This window comes from Prionailurus bengalensis, chromosome D4 (genome assembly GCF_016509475.1).
Source record: "Prionailurus bengalensis isolate Pbe53 chromosome D4, Fcat_Pben_1.1_paternal_pri, whole genome shotgun sequence".
Taxonomy (NCBI): Eukaryota; Metazoa; Chordata; class Mammalia; order Carnivora; family Felidae; genus Prionailurus; species Prionailurus bengalensis.
In genome coordinates this window covers 8,078,809-8,102,441 of record NC_057359.1, presented here as the reverse complement: position 1 = coordinate 8,102,441, position 23,633 = coordinate 8,078,809, and the positions used below count along the sequence as shown (strand labels likewise).

At 40.8% G+C, this 23,633-nt stretch overlaps 1 protein-coding gene across 7 annotated transcripts in view; it reads right to left on the bottom strand.

Moving 5' to 3' along the window:
* RFX3 (regulatory factor X3) overlaps positions 1-23,633 on the bottom strand; it is a 296,558-nt gene that overhangs the window by 48,517 nt on the left and 224,408 nt on the right. For all 7 annotated transcript variants that reach the window (XM_043565456.1, XM_043565459.1, XM_043565460.1 and 4 more), the window contains 6 exons: positions 15,713-15,834; positions 13,829-13,941; positions 9,520-9,635; positions 8,928-9,082; positions 4,907-5,004; positions 253-402 (listed from right to left, as the gene is read on the bottom strand). In XM_043565456.1, coding sequence (XP_043421391.1) covers positions 253-402; positions 4,907-5,004; positions 8,928-9,082; positions 9,520-9,635; positions 13,829-13,941; positions 15,713-15,834 — 754 coding nt within the window. The remainder of the gene's footprint in view (positions 1-252; positions 403-4,906; positions 5,005-8,927; positions 9,083-9,519; positions 9,636-13,828; positions 13,942-15,712; positions 15,835-23,633) is intronic.

The following is a 23,633-nucleotide window of genomic DNA, read 5'->3' as shown; positions in this document are numbered from 1 at the left end:
CTGCTCCATTAACTATCTAGCAAACCCTGCTGACATCTGTTCCCATCTAGTACGATAAATCTTAGCAGACTTTCACCACAAAACAGAGGAGCAGTGAAGTCTTGGCCAAGTCAAACTCTCATCTTGCAGGACAGTGTGGACATAGATGCCATCTGTGCGCGGATGCGACTATGGAAACAAATACGACGATCCTCATGAAGAAGAATGAGGCGTCTTTCCTCAAAAGACCCATTTTGAAAGGAAACGGAGTACCTGGACATTGGCAAAGTCAACGCGGTTGAGGTCATTGAGCATCTGGTTGATCTGAGAAGTGTTCTGAAGCACTGCGCGAGCTGCCTGGGCCAGGTGATTGAGCGACGTGTATCTTCGCAGAGTCTGGGCAAAGGCACTTACAGCGGCGACCTGTAAAGAAATCCCATCAAAATCGGGTAGTTGTTTCTCTCCAGAAAAAGAAACCACTGTAATCCTCAAATCTTTATTGCCCTGCCAAATTTTAAATGCTTCCTTCTGATACTTAGTTCAAGTTCATTTCGTGCGAGAGCTTACTTGTAAATTATAGCATTTAAATCTCTAAACTCAAGTATTATTTTCCTTTTGAGTAGGTAGAGGTCAACACTAAAACAAACTCCCATGTTCTTCAACATCTGGGTGCAGCACTAATTAAACCAGTCTTGCAGGAAATGACTTTGTCTAGGGAAGCAGGAAAAATGTTGCCTTTCGTTTCTTTTTTACTCTCTGTAGGACCCTCAACGACAAACTCTGTAAATACAATTTTTTTCTTTTTTTTTAGAAAACCAAACTATATAGCCTCACTTTTTTAAATGGATAAAAAAAAAAAAAGACTCTTCAGAGCAATGTCATTCAGATTCACTCTTATCGCCTTTACTTTGTAGAATCCTGGGAATTTTTCAGGTGAAACAAGAGTGTTCATAGCTTCTATCAGCAAATACATAGCTGATAAACTGATCAGACATAAGGCAAAAATCTCAATCTATGTGCAAAGGCTATCCAGGATTCCTCCATTTGCCCCTCATCTACCTTCTATCCTTCTTCATTTCGCTCTATGCCCAGGAAGACTACTCTGAATGGACTACATTAACCACTTTCTTTAAACTCTGGCTTCCAGTTGGGTTCGGCCAATGATAGACACTGGGAGGGGACACAAGGATAGGAAAAAAGAGAGTTGAGTTCAAAGTATGCATTCCCCTACAACCTCTGCTCTCTTCATTTTGGCAAAGCCAGCTTTCCTGGTCTAAGACCACAGTCCTGGGGCGGGGGATGGGGGGGGGGTGGGCGGGGAAGGAGATGATCTCCTAAGGCCATAGCTTTTACCTCTTTCCCCTTCAGACCTAGGGATGCTCAGGACTTCTCACTATTGTTAGTCCTGGGGTGCTTCACCATTCCTCCGGGTTTTCTTAACTCTGTTTACACCTTTGGAAACAGACCCTTCTTAAATTTTTTTCAATTAATCTCCCTTTGGATATACCATTTGCTTCCTGCTGAGACCTTGAATAAAACAGGTACATTGAAAGATATCAAAAATAATGTCAAAAAAAAAAGTCTCAGTAAATATCTAAATCTCACGATCTCCTGGAAACTGATCACATGCAGAGGAAACCTAATGAGCATTTTACCATATTGATAGGAACGTATGGTAAGCCATTAAATCACGATGGGCATTTAAGCAGCAACTGATTAAATAGTCCATACTGGTGTTCCCAGGTCAAAGGATGCTGTGTTCTGATAGACGTTTCAGGACTATGTGGAACATGGGAGAAGTCACATTCTCTCAAAAAATAAGTCTTAACACTTTTTTTCCATTTCCGTGATTTATATTAACTGAGTACATCCTATGTGCCAGACACCACGGTAAGTGCCTCACATATATTACCTTGTTTAATTCTTAGAACTATTATATTAGACACATGTTGTGACCTAAAGGGATTCTGTAGCTTGCTCAAGGTTACACAGAAACTAAGTTACAGTGATGGAGTATGTCTGATAACAATGGCCAGTCATAACCTCATCATGCTCTTTCCTCTGTCACGGTAGATTATCTTCACTGAGGGAGTGCTCAGCTAAAAAGAAGGCTACACGTCAGTGACAGCAGAAAAGCAGAAGACACCCTCCACCAAGGCAGGTCATCCAAATCGACTCTGGGGACCGATGAAATGGCCAATATGGCAGACTGCTACCACATTCGCTTTGGTAATACTGGGAAGGGAGGTGTTTTTAACTGTTTGAAGTATTGTTGTGAATATGACTGACTTCGCAAACGGGAAAGCGTTCCGGTAACCATCATAATCAAACGGCACCTCTTGTCTTTGTCCACCTCAATGTGGCACTCTAGAACTTTCAGCAATGATGGAAACGCTCTATGGAAATACTGCCAAATATGGTCGCCACTGGTCACGTGGGGCTATGGCCCACTGGAAACATAGCTAGTGTGACTGAAGAACTCAAATTTTAGTTTAATTTAAAGGTAAAATTCAAATTTAAGAAGTCAATGTGGCTATCCTTAATGCATGCATTAACAGCATAGCTCTAGAGCAGTAATCTAAGGTGGGAATACTGATGAAATGTTCCTTCAGTGTGTTTTATTTTTTTGCTTAGCTGTGTTTTGTTTTGTTTTGTTTTTTTTCCTGCACACTTTAGAAAGTGTTATTGCAAATCTTAACTCAAAGCAGAAAGAACTGGGAGCTACTCGTGCTATCAACGAGACTTGCCAGCTACAAGAACTTCAATCTCTCAACTATGCCCCCAAATTGAAAGACAAGGTGTGTGGCTGAAGTCTGACAGTGGATACAGTCATTGAGAAAAAGCCACGAATGTAATTTTTGGTACAAAGTTTAGACAAAATCAGTCCCATCTTGCCAGAGGATATGTTCACAGATTAACCTAAAGTAGTAAGGTTAGGAGGAGACAAAGTGGAGATCAGGATTCATTTCTCTAGCTAACCAATCCACGTTCCTTATAAACACTGATCAATTATGAGACAGTTGCTCACTTTAAGAAATGACTACCTGGCACAAAAACAGACACACAGACCAATGGAATAGAATAGAAACCCCAGAACTAGACCCACAAACGTATGGCCAACTCATCTTTGACAAAGCAGGAAAGAACATCCAATGGAAAAAAGACAGCCTCTTTAACAAATGGTGCTGGGAGAACTGGACAGCAACATGCAGAAGGTTGAAACTAGACCACTTTCTCACACCATTCACAAAAATAAACTCAAAATGGATAAAGGACCTAAATGTGAGACAGGAAACCATCAAAACCTTAGAGGAGAAAGCAGGAAAAGACCTCTCTGACCTCAGCCGTAGCAATCTCTTACTCGACACATCCCCAAAGGCAAGGGAATTAAAAGCAAAAGTGAATTACTGGGACCTTATGAAGATAAAAAGCTTCTGCACAGCAAAGGAAACAACCAACAAAACTAAAAGGCAACCAACGGAATGGCAAAAGATATTCGCAAATGACATATCGGACAAAGGGCTAGTATCCAAAATCTATAAAGAGCTCACCAAACTCCACACCCGAAAAACAAATAACCCAGTGAAGAAATGGGCAGAAAACATGAATAGACACTTCTCTAAAGAAGACATCCGGATGGCCAACAGGCACATGAAAAGATGTTCAGCGTCGCTCCTTATCAGGGAAATACAAATCAAAACCACACTCAGGTATCACCTCACGCCAGTCAGAGTGGCCAAAATGAACAAATCAGGAGACTATAGATGCTGGAGAGGATGTGGAGAAACGGGAACCCTCTTGCACTGTTGGTGGGAATGCAAATTGGTACAGCCGCTCTGGAAAGCAGTGTGGAGGTTCCTCAGAAAATTAAAAATAGACCTACCCTATGACCCAGCAATAGCACTGCTAGGAATTTATCCAAGGGATACAGGAGCACTGATGCATAGGGCCACTTGTGCCCCAATGTTCATAGCAGCACTCTCAACAATAGCCAAATTATGGAAAGAGCCTAAATGTCCATCCACTGATGAATGGATAAAGAAATTGTGGTTTATATACACAATGGAATATTACGTGGCAATGAGAAAAAATGAAATATGGCCTTTTGTAGCAACGTGGATGGCACTGGAGAGTGTGATGCTAAGTGAAATAAGCCATACAGAGAAAGACAGATACCATATGGTTTCACTCTTATGTGGATCCTGAGAAACTTAACAGGAACCCATGGAGGAGGGGAAGGAAAAAAAAAAAAAAAGAGGTTAGAATGCGAGAGAGCCAAAGCATAAGAGACTGTTAAAAACTGAGAACAAACTGAGGGTTGATGGGGGGTGGGAGGGAGGAGAGGGTGGGTGATGGGTATTGAGGAGGGCACCTTTTGGGATGAGCACTGGGTGTTGTATGGAAACCAATTTGTCAATAAATTTCATAAAATAAATAAATAAATAAATAAATAAATTAAAAAAAAAAAAGAAATGACTACCTATTCACAAAAGCATTCTCCAATGTTGAAAAAAATAAAACATGCTGAAAATCAAAAGAGTATCAATTTACATGAACGTTTCACAATATAATGAGTATAGTTGGGGACTTCAAAAAGCTAAAACTCACTCAAATGGAAACTACTTAACATTCTAGGTGATCCTCTTTCATTTTTGAAATTAAGCAATCTGGAATATATACTTTGGAAAAAGAGCTTATAAATACACCGCACTTGAAATGATTCTCTAGTTTCTTTGAAAGGAGCATTATCAAACAACATCTCCTGTGAAAGTTCTTTATTACATGGTGATAAAGCAAAAATAAAAAATCGGTTTGAAAAGTTCAATATATTACGATACCAACATAATACAGAATAATTTTCTACATTGTACATAATACAGAACAATTTTCTAAATACAGAGGAAAAAGCAAAAACATAAAAACTTACCTTGGTTTGTATCATTCTCTGTGGGATATTGTTCATGGCATTGGAAAGCCAACCTTCAAGGCTTTTTGCAAAATTTCGAATGGCTTGGGTCAAGGCACCTAAATGTTAAAGAATAAAAGCAGAACGAAAAAGACACCAAAGAACATTAATCTTTATTCCAGGAGAAGAGAAAAAAATGTGTATATGACATTTCAAATAACACAGAACTTATATTGCCCTCATTGACAAGACTTTTTTAACATTATTTCTAACTTTGAAAGCATCCAAGAATTGTATTTTGGGTTTTTTTTTTTCTTTTAAAGCTATTTTTTTCCCAGATATTTATGACACTTTGTTGGGAAATGAAAACATTCAAACGTTTCTGCTTATAGCGACATATACCAGTTGTGAATATACTTAATGGAATTTTCTATCTTAAACGAGACACTCTTTCGTTAACAGCTTTATGCTCAAAGGCTAAGTATTTTCTTTATAAATTCTTCATCTTGATTTGTTAAGCTCTTAGTCAATTTTCCTTTCTTCAGTTAAAAAGAAAACATTGCACGGCTTTCTCCCTTCCTCTACATATCTATTCATGCTAGAACATATCATATTAGTTATCTGTTACTCTTGTTGAAAAGTAAGGAAAAAATTAAAATTGCCTGACTTGAAAATTTTGGATAACTATTCTCCGTTTCACTTGGCAGGTAGAGATAAAAAGATCAATGTGATAAAACTGCTGTCACAGAGACCGGCATTCTTAAGATATTCCTAAAATAGTCCGTTCCATGTTCTTGATGAATCTGTTAAGACCTGAAAGAGGGCTGGGTCCCATGAGAGTAGTTTTTATAGTGGTCATAAAATGACTGGAAGCATCATCAGTTATCAGTAATGACTACAATTATTTTACAAGAAGGGACTGTCGTATAATAAAAAAAAAAAAAAGACTTCTTCTCTTGTTCAACAAAGTAATTCAGTCAATAGCATTTTACTTCATCTGTACCCAACGCTCCTCAGTGTAGAGGACAGTTTCAGACATTTAACAGATAAGTGTCTGAAACACCCACAACATGAAATTAACCTCTGTGGGTTCTCAATAATGTGGTAGGCATTCGAATTTGTAGTCTAGTCTAAGACACACAGAAGCTATGTTTTTCTCCAAGGCTACCAAGGATATTAATGTTAATGCTGGGATTAAATTCCTTGCTTTTTCTTCCTGTGCTCAAATGAGTCTGACATGCTTCTCTCTATCAGTTTTGGTAAAGCAGGGTTAGAAATAATTTAGCTTGCTCAAGTTGCTTGCGAAAGATACAAATTTCACTCTCCCAGTCATAAAAACAACTGTTTTTTTTTTAAAATCATTTCTTTCACTGGTCAAATGATAGAACAGAGGTTCAAATGACTCAATTTTGATCAGGAAAAACACTCAAGAAGTATCGACTCTTAAACATGACAATCATCTACTGGAAACACGGACTTGGAAATTTCTAGAGAATGAATCTTGTGAAATTTCCAGAGCTTCCCACTTGAGCCAAAAAAAGAAAAAGAAAGAAAAATATTTTTCTGCTGTCTTATGTATTAGAACCATGGAGGGCAGGCATGAATGGAAATGAAAAAAGAGTGAAAAAAAATTAACGACCCTTTTTGAAACTCAGTAAAATTTTGTTCAAAATTCAACTTGGCTATCTGCATTTGCATGTTTTCTACTGTTAACATAGAACGCATTACTTGATCAGCATAAAAAAAACCAAGAAGCAAGAAAAGTTACTTTAAAAAAAATATTTAGCATGGGTCTTGTTTCATCTGGACAAATTTCATGCTAGGGAGGATTATTAGAGAAAAAGATGTTTTATATATCAAGTGACTGTAAGTTTTTGCTTTCTTGTACTACATGACATCGGGGGCCACCTTTACATACGCTCAAAATTGTACCTAAATGTTACTGGTTGAGTTCTTATGCAATTCTTACACTTCACTGTTTTTTCATTTTCAGATAAATGTATTTTAGAATATAGTAGCTTCAAGCTGACTTCAAATTAGTGTGATATGCAGACATTTTTTGGCTAAAAAAAGGAATCCCATCTGGACAGTAAACGGTAGAGTGAAGTACTTGTAGCCAGGAAAGTATAATTTTTAAAAATAAAATTAAGTTTGCTCTCTCTCTAGGGATTCATGTCAGATCAAATTGTGCATTCTGACTCTGACAACTTTTTCTCATGAATGGATGGTTTACAATTGAAAACGATTCCAAAGCTAACTTGTCTCAACCTGCTTGCGATTGATATTAAAAGGCACATGATCGGAAGATAGTTATTTAAGCTGTAATTTAAGTTGTATTTTCTTAAGTCTTGTTGCAGAATCAGAATTAAATCTCCAAATGTACTTTGGACGGTAGCACATTAATGTCCCTGGTTAACTTCACAGAAGCTATCAAACTAACGTCACGTGAAAATTCCTGAAGTTGAGTTGTCTGCTAAATGTAGAGACAAACTTCTGGGCAGAAGAAACGGGTTTTCGAATCAAAATTTGCACAAAACAAAGGTCAAGTGTACTGTGCGCTTAAAATGATGAGGCGTAGAGTCAATTAAAATTGATACATGATTTAGTTTAGGGAACTGTTGACTTCACAAGTCTTCTGGTGCTAAGAGAAGCAAAAGGCTTCAGAACTGTTTAAGATTATCACTCAGAGCACAGGGAGCAAGACAAAAACAAGGAAAATCAAGATTCTGGAACATAAATCAGTAGAGAATTTACACACTGCAATTTTCCATGACAGCGTCATTTTTAATCAATTGTCAGTCAGGAAGCTTGCTGCAGATAGAGTGGAAAATACTAGCAATTGACAAAAATGTGAGACAATGACAGTTGGATTTCTTTTTCCTAAACTTATTTCTATACAAACTTATGTGTGTTCGTTGATATTATATGTAAACGAGTATCTAAGCATATATTTTAAGATGGCGGGAAACAGGTGGAAAGCACGATCTTCCACTGTTTGTCATATTTAGAAAAAAAAGAAAATAGAAACATACACATGCTGATATCTTCGCCTCGTCTTCTACAAAATCCCTCCTTCAATACTTTGTTAGGATTTAACAACAATCAACTGGGAACAGTGTACTTGAAGCACATGGTTGCCAATTTCACAAGCTAAAAGACTGCTTTTACTTTATTCATGTCATTGCAGAGTGGAAATTCTGTCCCACTTCTTGAAAAGTTAAGGTCACTAGTATGTGCTCGTCAAGGTGTTCGCATAAAATCATTTCAACTGCCTACCTCTCCCACAAGTATCCACGGTAGCATTTATACTGACACGTGCAGAAAATGACTTTGTTTGTTCCAAATATGCACCATCCCTTAAAAAAGGAAACCTAATTTATCTATGTAATTCCTACTTGCTTCATGGTGGGAATGCTCATGTAGTAATATATATATATATATAGAGAGAGAGAGAGAGAGAGAGATTTTTCTCTCCAAATGCCAGTTAACCATTACTGTTAATGGAAACTGCATTTGTGGTTCTCAACGTCTCAACGTGATGGAGGGTGACAAAGTAAATGCTTTTATACAGGAATTCAACTTTAGTGGAAACCAAGATGAATTCATTTCAAATCAAAAGCAACCACGAAGGAAGGAGGCTGGCCCCACAATTACAGATTTCATAAACTTTTGGCTTTCTGAAGGGAACTGTGTCCTTGGGGAGAATAATTTTTACAAGGTTGACTGGCTTGGGAGTGTTCTGATAATAATTAGTCACTGATGGCTGTCACATCTTTAGGTTATCTTTTCTATTGAAAAGAAAATGAAAGATTGGAAAACAGATCGTGTTTTTTTTTTCCCCGTTTAACTACAGTTTTGCTCTAAGCTGCTTTCATTCAATATTCTTTTGTGTTGCATGGTTTTCTGTTTTTGTGTTTTTTTCTTTTATGTGGCAAATCGAAATGAGGTTAGAATCACCCTAGATCGCGACGTCGCTTCCCCAAACTTCTTGGGTGGAATGTATGAGAATAAAAGCATCCGTACTTGTCTGCATTTAACTTACTAGGAATAGGTCTAAGCACGTCGGGGATGAGAATCTCCACCAAAGCCTGGTACATCCCATGGTCACAGTTACACATCCATTTCAGGATAGACTCATGTTTGCACAGAGTTATCAGCTTTGCTTTCGGAAGTCGACTTTCTATTTCACTCAGATTGCTGGTGTGAATAAATGTAGCAAATGAACAGATGGCAAATGAGGATAAAAAAGAAAATGGACTTTAAAAATAGTTTTAGTTTATCAAATATTACTGAGGTTAGCACTATACCACCATTGCACTGGTTCCGTACGGCTGGATACATATAACACGCCCCCAGAGCTGCCTGTGCACGTTAATGCTTTCTGACGGCATGAGAGGCAGGTATGATACTAATTCCATGAGGATGAAACAGCTCTACCGCAGTCCCCCAAATCAATAAAAATGGGAGCTACCACACACACACCGAAACCTCCAGAGAGCACTTTGTGGTTCATTTCTATCCATTCATTTAATGTTATCACGTAAGGTTCACAACTGGTATACATATCTCTCGTTTATTAGCTGTGACATCTACTCGGCCATGAAAATGAATTGGAAAAGCATATTGATTCTGACCTTGATTCGGTGATGGTAGTGCCGTCGGTTGGAGTAGAGGGAGAATAGCGCCAGAACGTTTGCCACAGTTTTTCTATCAGGCTAAACTGAAGATTCACGACAACGTCCAATATTGCCTAAAAAAAGAAAACGGTTATATCCGTGTTACCTTACGATGCTTCTCAAGGGGACGTGCGGAGAGCGCGTTACGTGTCGGGACGGCAGTGGTGAAGACACCTGTGGGTTCGTAAGCTCTACGGTGAACGTGGAGTAAATTTTGCCAACGGAAGGCAAACAGAAGAGCTCAGGCAGGGAGAACATAACGTCTGGAAAGACTGACGGGACGGCGTGTATTCCTCCAATAGTGACCTCGCATCGTATCCCAGCCTCGCTTTACCTCTCTTTGTTCTCCTTAACTCCCCTTCCTCTCCATTTTCTTCTCTTGCTTTTCTTTCATTCCTTCACACACGGCTTCCTTCGGCTTCCACGGCCGCTGCCACTCTTCCTATTCTCAGGCCCAACGGGCACACAACAAAGATGCGATTCACACCAGTCCCCAGAGGGTTGGGTGTGTTCCCGGCCGTCAAAGATGGCGGAAGCAAAGGGTGTGGAGCTGCTTGGGCCTGGTGGACAGAGTCAAGGCTAAATGGGCCTGTCTAGGGCGGCTGGCTAGGATTCCGGAGTGTTCCCAGGCAACCAGAGTCTGGACCAGGAACTACAATGACAAGGCCTTCAGAGGACAGCACCTGTCTGGGCAGAATAAGGGTACCTCTGTGGTCAAGCCACACCTCCATCTCAATCCTCCCTCGGCTTACTCCCTTCAGAGAGGAGCTTTAAGACCATCCCCTTTTCTGACCTTGGGGGCAGGAGCCGCATCCTCCTCCTCCTTCATTTTATCTCCCAGAACCATTTCCCAGCTGCATCAAAGACGCTTTTTTTTTTTTTGATGATGCTAAAATTTGCCCCCTTCATTAAATTTTGATGATCAGGTTTCATTTCACCCTGCCATGGCAATTAGTTTATAAATTCGTCTTCAGATAAAAGCAGTCACAAAACCAAAGAATCACTTGTTTGTGCAAAGAACATGTGATTCTGTGATTATTTTGAGCATAAAAGACAGAAGTCATCAGCATAATGTGTTTGATGCTGGCAGTACTGAGAACCAGGACAGGTAAAACAGGCCCATCGAGATCTACAGAGTTCACAGAAGCAGAGAGACAACAGGGGGCAATCAGGAGAGTCCATCTGGGTATTTGAGGCAAACAGAAGAAACTGTAACCACAATTCTATAGTCTGTCGATCTGTGTCGATCTGGCCCTACACAGGATACGGAGAATAACTGTCCTTCTATATAAACACACTGAGACCAATTCAAATGTGAAGCAAAATACGTTTGAGGGCATGTTCTGGTAAGCAGTAGGGAATGTTACACGTCATTGCATAATGAAGACGGAGGGAAGGGAATGAATGAATGAACACACTCCTCACCCTATGATACTAAGAACAATTAAGATGCAAGTATAAGCCTTGACAGTGAAAGACAGATAGATGTCCCTCTTCCCAGGCAAAAATGTTCTCAAGAGACAAATTATTAAACTGCTCTCCCAACTGTACCGTGGGCACAGTCTAAGAGATATCTACTAACAAAACAACTACTAACATCATAGATAATACCTAGGTATCTCTATCTATGAGAACACTAAATTTTAGGGGCGCCTGGGTGGCTCAGTTGGTTAAGCATCCGACTTCGGCTCAGGTCATGATCTCACAGTTCGGGAGTTCGAGCCGCATGTCGGGCTCTGTGCGGACAGTTCGGAGCCTGGAGCCTGCTTCGGATTCTGTGCCTCCCTCTCTCTCTGCCCCTTCCCTGCTCACATTCTGTCTGTCTGTCTCTCAAAGATAAGTGAACATTAAAAAAAAATTTTTTTTTAAATAAAAGAACACTAAGCTTGGAAAAAAATTTACTGCTACAGCAGCTTGTGTAGAAAATTATACCTGCTCCTTACATAACAAGTGATACTTGTGAAATATCTTTGATTAACAAATCATGAGAATTCCAAATAAAATAGGGATATTAGTCTTTGTTAAAAACATAAATTGTACAGTCGGGGGCGCCTGGGTGGCTTGGTCAGTTAAGTGTCTGACTTCGGCCCGGGTCATGATCTCATGGTTTGTGCGTTCAAGCCCTGCATCGGGCTCTGTGCTGACAGCCCAGGGCCTGGAGCCTGCTTCAGATTCTGTGTGTCCCTCTCTCTCTGCCCCTCCCCTCCTCATGCTTTGTCTCTCTCTGCCTCTCAAAAATAAATAAACGTTGAAAAAAATTTTTTAAAAAACATAAACTGTACAGAGTATGAAAAAATAACGCAAGTAAAGAATTTAGTGCATCTGAAATGCAATCTCTCCAAATTAAGTAATTTCAAATAATTCTTTTGAAAAGGACATTCCCATCAGCCTCACTTGGGACATTTGTACAAGTGAATAAAACATTTTATCATTTGTCCACCCACTTTCAAATACGTTCAGACTGAAATATACAGGCAGATGTATTTTTAAATAATCCTTATTGTACTGGTTTCGGGCAGGTGACTATTTACAGGAGAGGAGACGAGACTGAGACACCTGTACTTCAAAAGTCTGGAAGTCTGACATGAAAAAATAATCACGACTCTTCTTTTCCATACCTGCCGCCATGTCTCCCGAGAAATGGCGTGAACGTTTGTAACTCTGTGAAAACATGGGGATCATTCTATGGACCGCCATTCCCCACATATACGGATTACCATACCCATCCATCTCTCTTCATAGAGACTATTCCCGGATGCTGATATGTTAGTGAAATTTTTGTGATCCTGAAGATACTTTCGTCTCTCACCTTACTGGTGGAGCTTTTCACTTGGAATAAGCTTCCCGTACACTCCTTAGTAATACGAAGGATCGTGCTCCAACTTGTAGTTTGAACAAAGAGAAACTTCAAAAGAATCTAAATTATATTTGTGAGGGTTGGGTTGCTTTAAGAAGGATTCACCTGAACACAGAGAAGTGAGAAGTTGCTTAGAGAATCTTTACCTAAAAATCTTGAGTGAATATACGTGATATTTATGTACAAAGAAAGAATTTTTTTCTAGACACATAAGGCTCCTCCAGGAATTCTTCCAGGTTGGGAGAATTCTTTCGAGTGTAGTCAGGTGGATACTAAGTGTCTTTATCACGCCAACAAATGTTGGGAACAAAGAGAGAACTTGCCCTTGGTTGTTAATGATCTAGCACCCTTGACAAGCACTCGGATTCACTCAAGCAGTTGGTATTTCTGGAGTGGGCAAGAAATCTGGGAACGCTGTGAGCTGAGACTTCTCACTGCATACTGCCTCGTCCGCAGTCAGGAGGGCTGTCCGTGAAAGGCAAGGGAACATCTTCTACTCCTGAGCAGATCACAAATAGCCCTGGAATAAAGCTACTTAAGGTCTAAACAGACTCCTCTTTCAACAAGAGAGGCACTTGAGACGATTCTTACGGCGATCCCTTACGCCCTTTCCACCAGGTGAGCTACAGGTACGTTAACCCGCTGTCCTGGAGACAACGAGCCAGTTGCAATGGGGCACACTGCCAAAAGGAGGAGAAGCAGGGATAGAAAATACCAAGAGAAACGTTAAGTAACCACAAAAACAAAACAAAACTAGAGCCTCATTAATCCTTGGAAGGAACACCTAAAGCGCTTCACTAAGCATTTCTAGAAAATACTCTTTTTTTTTTTTTAAGTTTATGTATTTATTTAAGTCACGTCTACACTCAACACGGGGCTCGAACTCACGCCCCTGAGATCAAGAGTCACATGTTCCTGGAAGAGTCACATGTTCCACCTCCTGGAACTTATTCCTCATTAGTACACTTAGAAGTGTCTGTTCTTTTTAATGGCGGCACAGAATTCTGCTCAAGAGACCGTATGTACCGTGTTTTACTCAGTTCCCTTGTAGATGTGGACGCTCCAACCAATCTTTTGCGCTAAAAGCCGTAATGCAATGAGTTCCTTGTACACTTATGTCTTCACCCAGGTGGCATACTTTGTCGGGTGAGTACCTAGAGGTGGTGGAATTGCCACGTCTAAGGATTCAGACTAGGAAAGGCTAAGGAGACGGAGAGTAAAACGTATTCTCGTTTTCTTGCGTCCATCATTTCTTCAGGCGGAGACCGGAAGAAAGATGAATTTCTCAGTGTTCAAAGATACACGAACTAACTTTACCTGTCCTCTAGGAATAAGCTCGATTATTTTAGTTTAGCAAGTTGTCTGGCAAAAATGTTAGCGTGCGTTCATACTGCGTTCGAAAAAACTTACCTCACAGTGCTCTCGATAAAGACTCTGCAGTGACTTGATATCCTCAAAGGTAGTACCATCTGGCAGAGAAGAGATTTCAACTTCTCCAAACTCTGGAAGTGCTCGAGATGCATCTGTTGCCATGACAACACAACAGAAAAAAAAAAAAACCTCTCATGGATTGTGCCAATTACAGATTAATGAGGGAAAATTTAAGAAGACTAAAAAAAGGAAAAAAAAAAACCCATAAAGGCCAGAGGTCCAACGATGGAAGAACTTCTCATAGTAGTACGTTTCAAACAAAATGTAGCAACAGCATCAGTGGAGGGGAATTGAGGAGGCACTGAAAAATTGTGGAGGAACTAAATTTTCACTACGATTATACTAGAAATAACATACCATAATGTCTCTCAACATAGGGCCTCTACTAAGAGAAAAATATCTCGAGCTGGTCGGTATTGGTTTTAGTTACTATTGTGTCGTGTTACTTAGGAATATAAAAAACTAAACGTAGCTTTAAACTCAGTAGGCTCATACTTCTTATAACATCATAAACTAAAAGAGCTACGAAATGAACACACATAAAACTACAAAAATAACATTAAACTTAACAACATTAATTTGATATGATGGACGAGACTGCTGTCCTATCACGAAATTCCCGCTCGCAACATGAATTCGGTATTGACTGCTGTGGCCTAGAACTTTTGAGTTTGACAGGCCTATACCAACATGTCCTTGGTGGGGCTGATTCTCCCATTATTATCCTGTATTCAAAGCTGTGGAACCTTCCTCCACAAAGCACTGGGACGTCATTTAGCCTTCCCTTGGGATGAATTACATAATTTATGTAATTTACCTAGCAAGTCTCCCCCTGTTCTTTTCTCATTATAGCTCTGGACAATTCGTGCAATGCACTTCGGTGCCTGCTTTATCCTAAATTCAAATCCAGATGCATAAACGAAAACTGCACAATGGTTTTCGTTCTACTCTTCTAGATAGTCCAGAAGATGCTCCTATTATATATATATATATATATATTTTACAGATTCTAATTGAAATAAAAACAAAGTAAAAAAAAAAATCAAAATTGTCGTTGAGAGCTCAGGCTCTCCGGAATACACGTGACGACTCCAGTTTGAGAAACGCTGCCGTAACGCTTTCAACATCAGTATCTACTCTGCCCTGAGAGGCCTTGTGAATTGTTTGTCAGAAAGTCCACATCGACAAGTATACACACGCCACAGACTCACACACACGCAAACTCTTTGCTGGCTTCTGTCTGTCTTGATCTGCTGCACGGACACTATGTGTTTTCATCTCGACAAGAGTTGTCAGTTAAAGTGCCATTTTTTGCACGTCTAGCTATCACAGGAATATGCGGAATGTTCCAATTCCTAACTCTTTAAGTAATAAGAAACACGGACACCATCCACAAAATTACAAGAATAGGACAGATTGTGATTAGTTTGAATGAACAGCTTACTTTTCCAAAGTTTCTAGCAATTTTTTTTTTTTTCTAATCTGAGCCTATGCGTTTGCAACGTTATCGGCAGGCAATGAGAATTCTTGTTGGCACTTGAAGTAAACTACTGAAAGTGGACACAACGCAATTTTCATCACAAAAACCCCATGAGTACAAATTCTGCAAGACGAGGTCACGGCTATGAGCCTTTCATTCATAGGCACTTAGAAGTCCTACGTAGCTTGAGATTTTTTAAAAGCTCTCGGGAACATGAGAAAGTAGAAATGATCTACAGCTATCGTAGGATATACACGGAGACACACAAATCTTTCTGTGTAATTAACATCTGTAATAGACACAGCACTTGGAGAAAACACTAGTATTGTTCTCTTCTTTTCAACATGCTAATAGCAACTAATACGCATTACACCTTAACATACCTAAAAACTGTTGATGATGTTGACTTTGGGCAATTACAGTTTGCTCAACAGATGTGCCTGTCTGTTGACCACTTCCTGTGAAACCATCTGCAACCCCATCCACTTTCTGCATAGGCTTGTACCTAAAATATTAGATGGGAAAAAACAAATAGACCAAATTATTCCTTGTTGGTTATGTACTACACAAAACTCCCACGGCATTCAATTTTATTCTATCTTCTGTAATGTCTCATGATAGTTGTCGGACGAATTCTCAAAAAGTTCGGGTGAAGAAATTTTTTTCAATTGTGAAAAGAAAAAGGGGAAGGGAGGGGGCTTAGGAGAGGGACCAGTTTTTGAAAATTCAGAAATTGAAGAACAAAAAGAGTTATGAGGTATTTCTCTGGACAGCAGTAGCAAAGGTGCCCACGGTTAAGTGCAGTCTGAACGTGACTCTTAGTGGCCAATGGATCAAGGCGAAAACATTTTAAATACGTTGGGACTTTAATCTGAAATAAGATCGAGGAGCTGGGGCCTGAGAAACGTTAACGAAGGGCTTTCAATTAAAAGTATCTCTCAAACATGATTCAGCCTACAAACTCTACCATACTCGTTTTCATGTTTCCTAAAGCCTCCCATGCATCTCAAGACATTCATCCCCAACAACCCTTATCCTCGTCTGCACATGCAAAGACCGTAAGCATCAGCTTGTAGCAAAATAAATGCAAGGTTCCATCTACAAAGCAGGTTAGCAAATTAAAATAAATAAATAAAAAGCATCAAAGTCTGCTACAGTTACGCATTTATGTTCAGGTCCTACTTTTATACAAACTCATGAACTCTCTTGCTAAGACACAGCAAACAGGCTCCTGCACGGGAGAGAAGGAAAAACTCCTCGGGAGAGAAACAGCACACATGAAAATCAGCCCGGGTGAGTCTCTTAAGACGGGCAAATACAAAATAAGAAAAGAAGCAGCAACAACTGTAATTTCTTCTTTTTCTAAGATTTCAATTGTTTTCCTTCATTTAGAAATTCAGAAAAACAGATAACCCTAAGCCAAAAAATGAAAATCGACAATAAGCTTATTACCTAGAGATAACATTCACTTTATGTTTCTCCTCCCATTTTTCCCCATTTCTGATTATATTTCTAAACAAAACCACCTAATGTTCTCTCCACCCAGACACTTCACTCTTACAAGACAACTGCACCACTGGTATGGAATTACTGTGAATAACAATGTCCCCGGTACATGAGCAAGATATGCGCACAGGCACTGGCACTGGGTGACAGATAAGAAATGAACAGACATCGCACAAACTAAGGGTCGGGCAGTGTTAGGAAATGATTCCATCTTGAATGTTATTAATGAGCACTTTGATAAATAAACCTTCCCAGAAACAAACTGTAATCCCTCCTAACGACATTTGCGTTCATTTCTTAGGCGACAGTCTCTCACAGAGAACTACGAAAAGCAAACAAAGTCAGAAGACGAACAGGGTAGGCAAAGAGGACAACTGACTTCATCCGTGTTGGCCCTGTGCCACCAAAATGTGGATTGTTATTCTGTAAGGACATCAAACAACTCAAACCGATCCTTTTATTTACCGGGAGAAAAAAAAAGAACTCAAAGTACTTTTGCGTTGGGGAAAATGTGTTAGAAGTGTCACTTATGAAAAAAATGGAATGTTTTGATTTTTCTTCTTCCTTAAAAAATTATCGTGGAGAGGCAAAAAAAAAAAAAAAAAGACTTTGTGAGGCAAGTACTTTGAGTACTTGTGCGGGAAAGCAGTTGCCAACCATTCTGTTCTGGAAGATGTGAATGATTTTATCCTTAGGGAAGTTTCTCATCCTCTTTAATCCATTCCAGGTTTCCCTTGATTTTAGCCCCCGCTTTTAGAGCTATGAAATTTTGTACCACTAATACAAGAGGCAAAAACCGTTTAACCGTGTTTCTTCCTTTAAGTTAATGGAGTTTGGGATGCAGGGAGTTAACAGACAAGAGGTTAAAAGGATCTGAATGATTTCCCCTGCAGAAGAGAAAATGGAAATATTTCCTATCAATTTCAACTACATTAAACTTAACAGAGGATTGGAGAGTAATTAGGAGAGCTTGCCTGGATATGCTTTATCAAGCTTCCTTTGTCCTGCACAGCACCTAGTACACCACGGATGTGGTGTAGGCACAAATGTCAAGGATAAGTATAAAAGGAAATGATGTTGGGGCGCCTGGGTGGCTCAGCCGGTGAAGCGTCTGACTTCGGCTCAGGTCATGATCTCACGGTTTGTGAGTTCGAGCCCCGCATTGGGCTCTCTGCCGTCAGTGCAGAGTCCGCTTTAGATCCTCTGTCTCCCTCTCTCTCCCTGCCCTTCCCCTGCTCACGCTCGCTCGTGCTCTCTCTCACAAAAATAAACATTAAAAAAAAAAAAAGAAAGAAATGATGTATATTCCTGTGGGACCGAAAGATTTCAGAGGACACACGACGCTGTGTCGCCATCTACTTGCACACAGTACTTGTGAAGCCTAAAGCCCGCAGGCAGAATGATCTGCTTCCTCAGAAAGATGGACACAGAGGAAGTTCGTAAGGGGAAGGAACACATATGGTATTTTAAATAAGCATCCAAAATCAGAGTACATTATAACTAACGCACGATTATGCTTCCTAATAATGATATTGAGTGTGAGGCGCTGATTAGAGGCACGCTCTATTACACAGGAGATGGAAAACACATCAAGAGTAGCCTGTAGATAAAAAGGAAGGAAGTTGGCGAATCCTGAAGAGACCGTGCAGGTCAGTACTTAACAACAAATCTCATATAGGATAGGTAAAGAAAAAAAAAAGAAAAAGAAAAGGGGATTTATTCTAACCGTAAGAATAGCAAGGTGAACGGTGGATTGAATGGATACACTCTGGTTGCCTTGTCAACGGGACCTCTGGAAGCCAGAACCTGAGGTTGTATCTCCTCAGAGAAGGGTTGGGGGGTGAGTCTGGGAGTGGTGGGTGCCATAAGTGGCAGCGATATGGCTCACAGACAAGAGCAGTATCCTTGGGAGCCTCCAAGTATGAGAGAGCTCCAAGGTAATGCTGATTTGCGTGCTTCGTTTTAAGTAATAAGTCACGTAGGGGCTTATGCTCAGGGTACTGCCGTGCAGGGGACTGGCACGTAGAAAGAACCCCCAGAAATCACAAACACTGGACGCAGGAAAGCTACATGTTGATCTTCCTGATGATCAAAGGAGAACATCTTATCGCTACCATCACCTCAGAGTTGAATCTCCACCACTCCAACAGGAAGTCAAGAATAGTCCTATTACAAACAGGCTGAACAACTATCTGTGGTAACTGATTCTTCCAGGAAGAAACAGTCATAGATGATATGATCTCACATTGGGTTTTGAAACCTAAACGTGTATCCGTATTGGGGTAGCTTTCCAAAAAATTCAAGAGCTAGGCTCACCCTAGGTCTAGCCAGCAAAATTTTTAAAAATGGGGCTTAGGAATTGGCCATGTTAACCTGCCTCCCAGATATGTCTTGAGTAGCCTGCACAGAACTAGTCGGCAGGAGCCTCTTGGCCCGATATAAATTCCTTCAGCCCAGGGCTGTCCACATATACCCATAACATCAGAGAAAAGTCATTTTTTGTACACTGAGTCACCAATTTTCAATTTGTTCCCAATAAACGACGTTTGGGACATAACTACCAGTGAGTGGATAATGAATGAATGAATGAATGCTCAAGGTCACATATTTCATTTGATCATACTACCAATCGGTCTTAACATGTATCAAATCAATTTAAAAAATATTTATTGAGCATTTACTATGGGTTAAAGACTTTAGGGGCATGGTTTGAAAAGGCTATGTACAAACAAAATCTTTCCAGGAGGTTTTTTACATTCTGTTGGCTTTCATGATAACCCAACACTATGTTAACCCTGGGTGAATTTCAACTGACCTTTTAGCGTTGAAACACAGCTTTCAAATTTCCTGCCTCCTTAGCTTCTTCATAAAATACCCACTATTCACACACTAAACTGTAAAAACCCAGAGACACTTTTCTCCTGAAAAAAATAAATTCTTTGTTGAATCTTTTAAAAAGCTGCACTTTTTAGTATTTAAGAGTATTTTCTCGGGGCGGCTGGATGGCTCAGTCGGTTGAGCGTCCGACTTTGGCTCAGGTCATAATCTCGCTGTCTGTGAGTTCGAGCCCCGCGTCGGGCTCTGTGCTGACAGCTCAGAGCCTGAAGCCTGTTTTGGATTCTGTGTCTCCCTCTCTCTCTGCCTCTCCCCCACTCATGTGCATGCTGTCTCTCTCTCTCTCTGTCTCTCTCTCTCTGTCTCTCTGTCTCTCTCTCTCTGCAACAATAAACTTTAAAAAAAATTTTTTTTAAGAAGAGTATTTTCTCTATCCCATCTATTTTAGAAATCCAATAGCTTTAGATTATATTTTCTTCCAGGAGATTCTTAGTGCTCCTGAGTATATGTGCTCTGAGAAAGACCTGTGCTACATCAAACGAAGAAACAGCTCTTGGTTTCAAAATTAGTAAGAGGCAAATGATAATTTTAACAGCTTGCAGCTCCATGGGCAATCAAAGCTAAAGTTGTTAATGATTAAGAAATCAAAGAAAGTCTAATGCTTTAATAGCGGAGCGTGTGCACGAAACCTGTCGCTAACATGGAAAACACGGTAAATTGTTAGGAATCTTCCCCCATGGGGTTAGTCATACCTGTGATTTAGAACTTGGACAGCTGGAACTCTACTGTAAAATAATATCTAATTCTGTCAATAATCTCACATGTGCAGACACTGAAGGAATCCAGTGAAAGGCAAAGAGTGGCCTATATTTATTATATTGACTCTCTTATATTTAGCAGTACCAGGATTTTCAGTGGACCGAGTGCAACATGTGGAAAAGTCCCTCTGAAGCAGGTGAAAAACGCACAGGAAAAATGCAAACTCTCAACTGCACGGGCCAAGAGAGCCTTCACCATTCTAGGAAGGACACAGTCGTCTGATATGCACGAACAAATCGAAATGTTGAGCTCAGAATCAGGGACAGAGGCTCAAGTTGTCTATCGGAATCTTGAGATTCTCTTTAGAACAAGCACCTCAGAAAATCTTTAGGTGGCTCGAGGCCTGGAATGATATAAAACGTGAACAGGTCAGAGGAAAACCGGGGGGGCCGAGAACGCCTTTCTTCGAGAATACGGACTCCCTGATGTCCCACTCAGCACGTCTGTGTCTCCACGACTTCGAACATCAACCCTGCTGGTTAATGACAGTGGCTCCGTCTCTTCCATTCTTGTGGGCGGCTCGGGAAGTACCTGTCTCTTCATTAGCTCTACATCTACCGTGGGGCAAAGGAGAGGAGGGGACAATTAAATTCAGATGGGGGTAGTTGTCTTAATTGCAGCGGGGTTCATGCGGAAAGGACGAGGTTGAAGCTGTTGGCTAAAATGAAAGCCCGGATCATTCGTTCACTTGCCAAGTAGGTACGGAGCGCGGACAAATGAGCCAAGGGCCCTCGTTAGGTGCTGAGGCTATAATGTTGAAAGAGGCAGACGCTATTCTCATCTTACGAGTTTCTCCCAGTGGGTCCTCCCAGTGGCCCTTTCCGTTACACCCATTCTAGAGGGATGTCCCCCTTCCTCCTGTATTTGGAAAATAACAACTCGACGCCACCTGACGCCAAGATGGCAACAACCACAGGAGAGAACAACCCGAGGCTCTAAGAAGCAACACATCAGTGACCTTCCTGCATACGGCAAAACTAAATGGGTCTCGATTTCCTTATCGGTAAATAGCCCACGTAATTGCCAAATGAGATCTTCCATAGAAAGAGCTTACTGAAGGACATTTTAAATGGGCAATACATGTCTGTCAGAAGGGGGAGTGGTAGCTGTTACCCTTAACAAACTTTACACGAATTACCATAGTTAATAATTACTGAACTGTGATTATCTGTGATTCTCTTATCGTCAGGGGAAACCGTCTTGACATCAGGGACTACATACAGCAGTGGCCTAGCGAACATTAAATATTTCAGTGCCCGAGATTCCTTATGTTTCCAAAAGCCAAAGGCAGAGCACCTGATCAACTTCCCACTAAAGATTCCTGCTACCTTTTGCTCTCTCAGACCAACCTGCCAGGTCTAGATGCTAAGCTCTGTAATGACCCCGGGGGGTTCACGTTCTAGGAAAGGGATAATAAACTATTAACATCAATCAAAGCTGAAAACCACTGGGGAAGAAAAAGGAAGGAAGGAAGGAAGGGAGGGATGGAAGAATGGGAAATAATGGAAAGAAAGAAATGGAACCCAAAGTTGCCCAACTGCTTGGGTTCATTCTCCTCTGAAACAGCCTTATTCTTAAAGAAATATTTTTCTCTGGTACACATAGTATAATAGTACAGAATAATAGATTACCTAACCCTTGAATATTTCCAGCTATTAAAAAAAGCATTTATATACTTTTTTCCACCTGAACTTCAAAACAATCTGTGAGCTGGTCTACTCTATATATTTTTATTTTGCAGATGGAGAAACCAAGGTTCGGTGAAGTTCAGTTACACACACTGCAGAAATGCCAAAGCAGCCTGTACTCTGACTCTCATTTCCCAATTAAAAATTTTTTTTTCAACGTTTTTTATTTATTTTTGGGACAGAGAGAGACAGAGCATGAACGGGGGAGGGGCAGAGAGAGAGGGAGACACAGAATCAGAAATAGGCTCCAGGCTCGGAGCCATCAGCCCAGAGCCTGACGCGGGGCTCGAACTCACGGACCACGAGATCGTGACCTGGCTGAAGTCGGACGCTTAACCGACTGCGCCACCCAGGCGCCCTTTCATTTCCCAATTTTAAATATGGAGTTCTTTCCACTAGTCTGTGAAGTCCAGACTAAGGAAGGTCTTCTAATGACAAGGGTTCTTGTCCTCCGTCACTGCTTCGGGACATGCGTGCTTTCACACTAATCTACAGCAGAGCAAAAGTAGCCTTGCTCTATCATCTTTCCACCTGGCCTCAGTTTCCCCTCCTCTGAGTGCCACAAAGTTTCCTTCTTTCACAGAATCCACTTCCTGTGAAGGGACCACTCAAAGAGGCAGGAGGTGACACATTCCCTCACTAGTATGGACATACTAACGTGTTGTATTTCCTTTTTTTTTTTTTTTAAGTTTATTTATTTTTAGAGGTTGGGGGGAGAAAGAGAGAGGGAGAAAGAGAATCCCAAGCAGGCTCTGTACTGACAGCACACGGGGGGCTCGAACTCACGAATCTCAAGATCATGACCTGGGCGGAAGTCAAGAGCTGAACTGGCTGAGGCACCCAGGCGCCCCCTCCTTTTCTTTCATATGCAAAAATTTATCACATGTGTATGCTTCTGTTTGGGTTATCTTCCCTCTTTAAAGGTGGCATTCTTTTTCTTTCTTTAAAATTTTTTTCATATTTATTTATTTTGGGGAGCAAGAGAGACAGAGCGTGAGTGGGAGAATGGCAGAGAGAGAGACAGACAGAATCCGAAGCAGGCCCCAGGCTCCGAGCTGTCAGCACAGAGCCCGACGCGGGGCTCGAACTCAGAAACCGCGAGATCGTGACCTGAGCCGAAGTCGGACGCTCAACCGACTGAGCCACCCAGGCGCCCCAAGGAGGCATTCTTATAAGGACAAGTGGACTAGGTTCCTGCCCTGGTTGCTACATGATTGTGGGCAGGTTATTTAACATGTACGGGCTTCAGTTTTCTCATTAAGAGGATGAGTTGGACTGGGTGATATCTTCCTTCCAGCTGAACATTCTATGATTCTGTGGTATCTCTGTTGGAGGTGATGGACATATTCTCTACGCAGCTGCTGGTTGCTATGTGTTTGCTGGAGGAATGATTAATGCGCTTTAATAGTTTGAGAACAGATCAAACTGAGATCAAACCCCGCCCAGCCCACGGTCA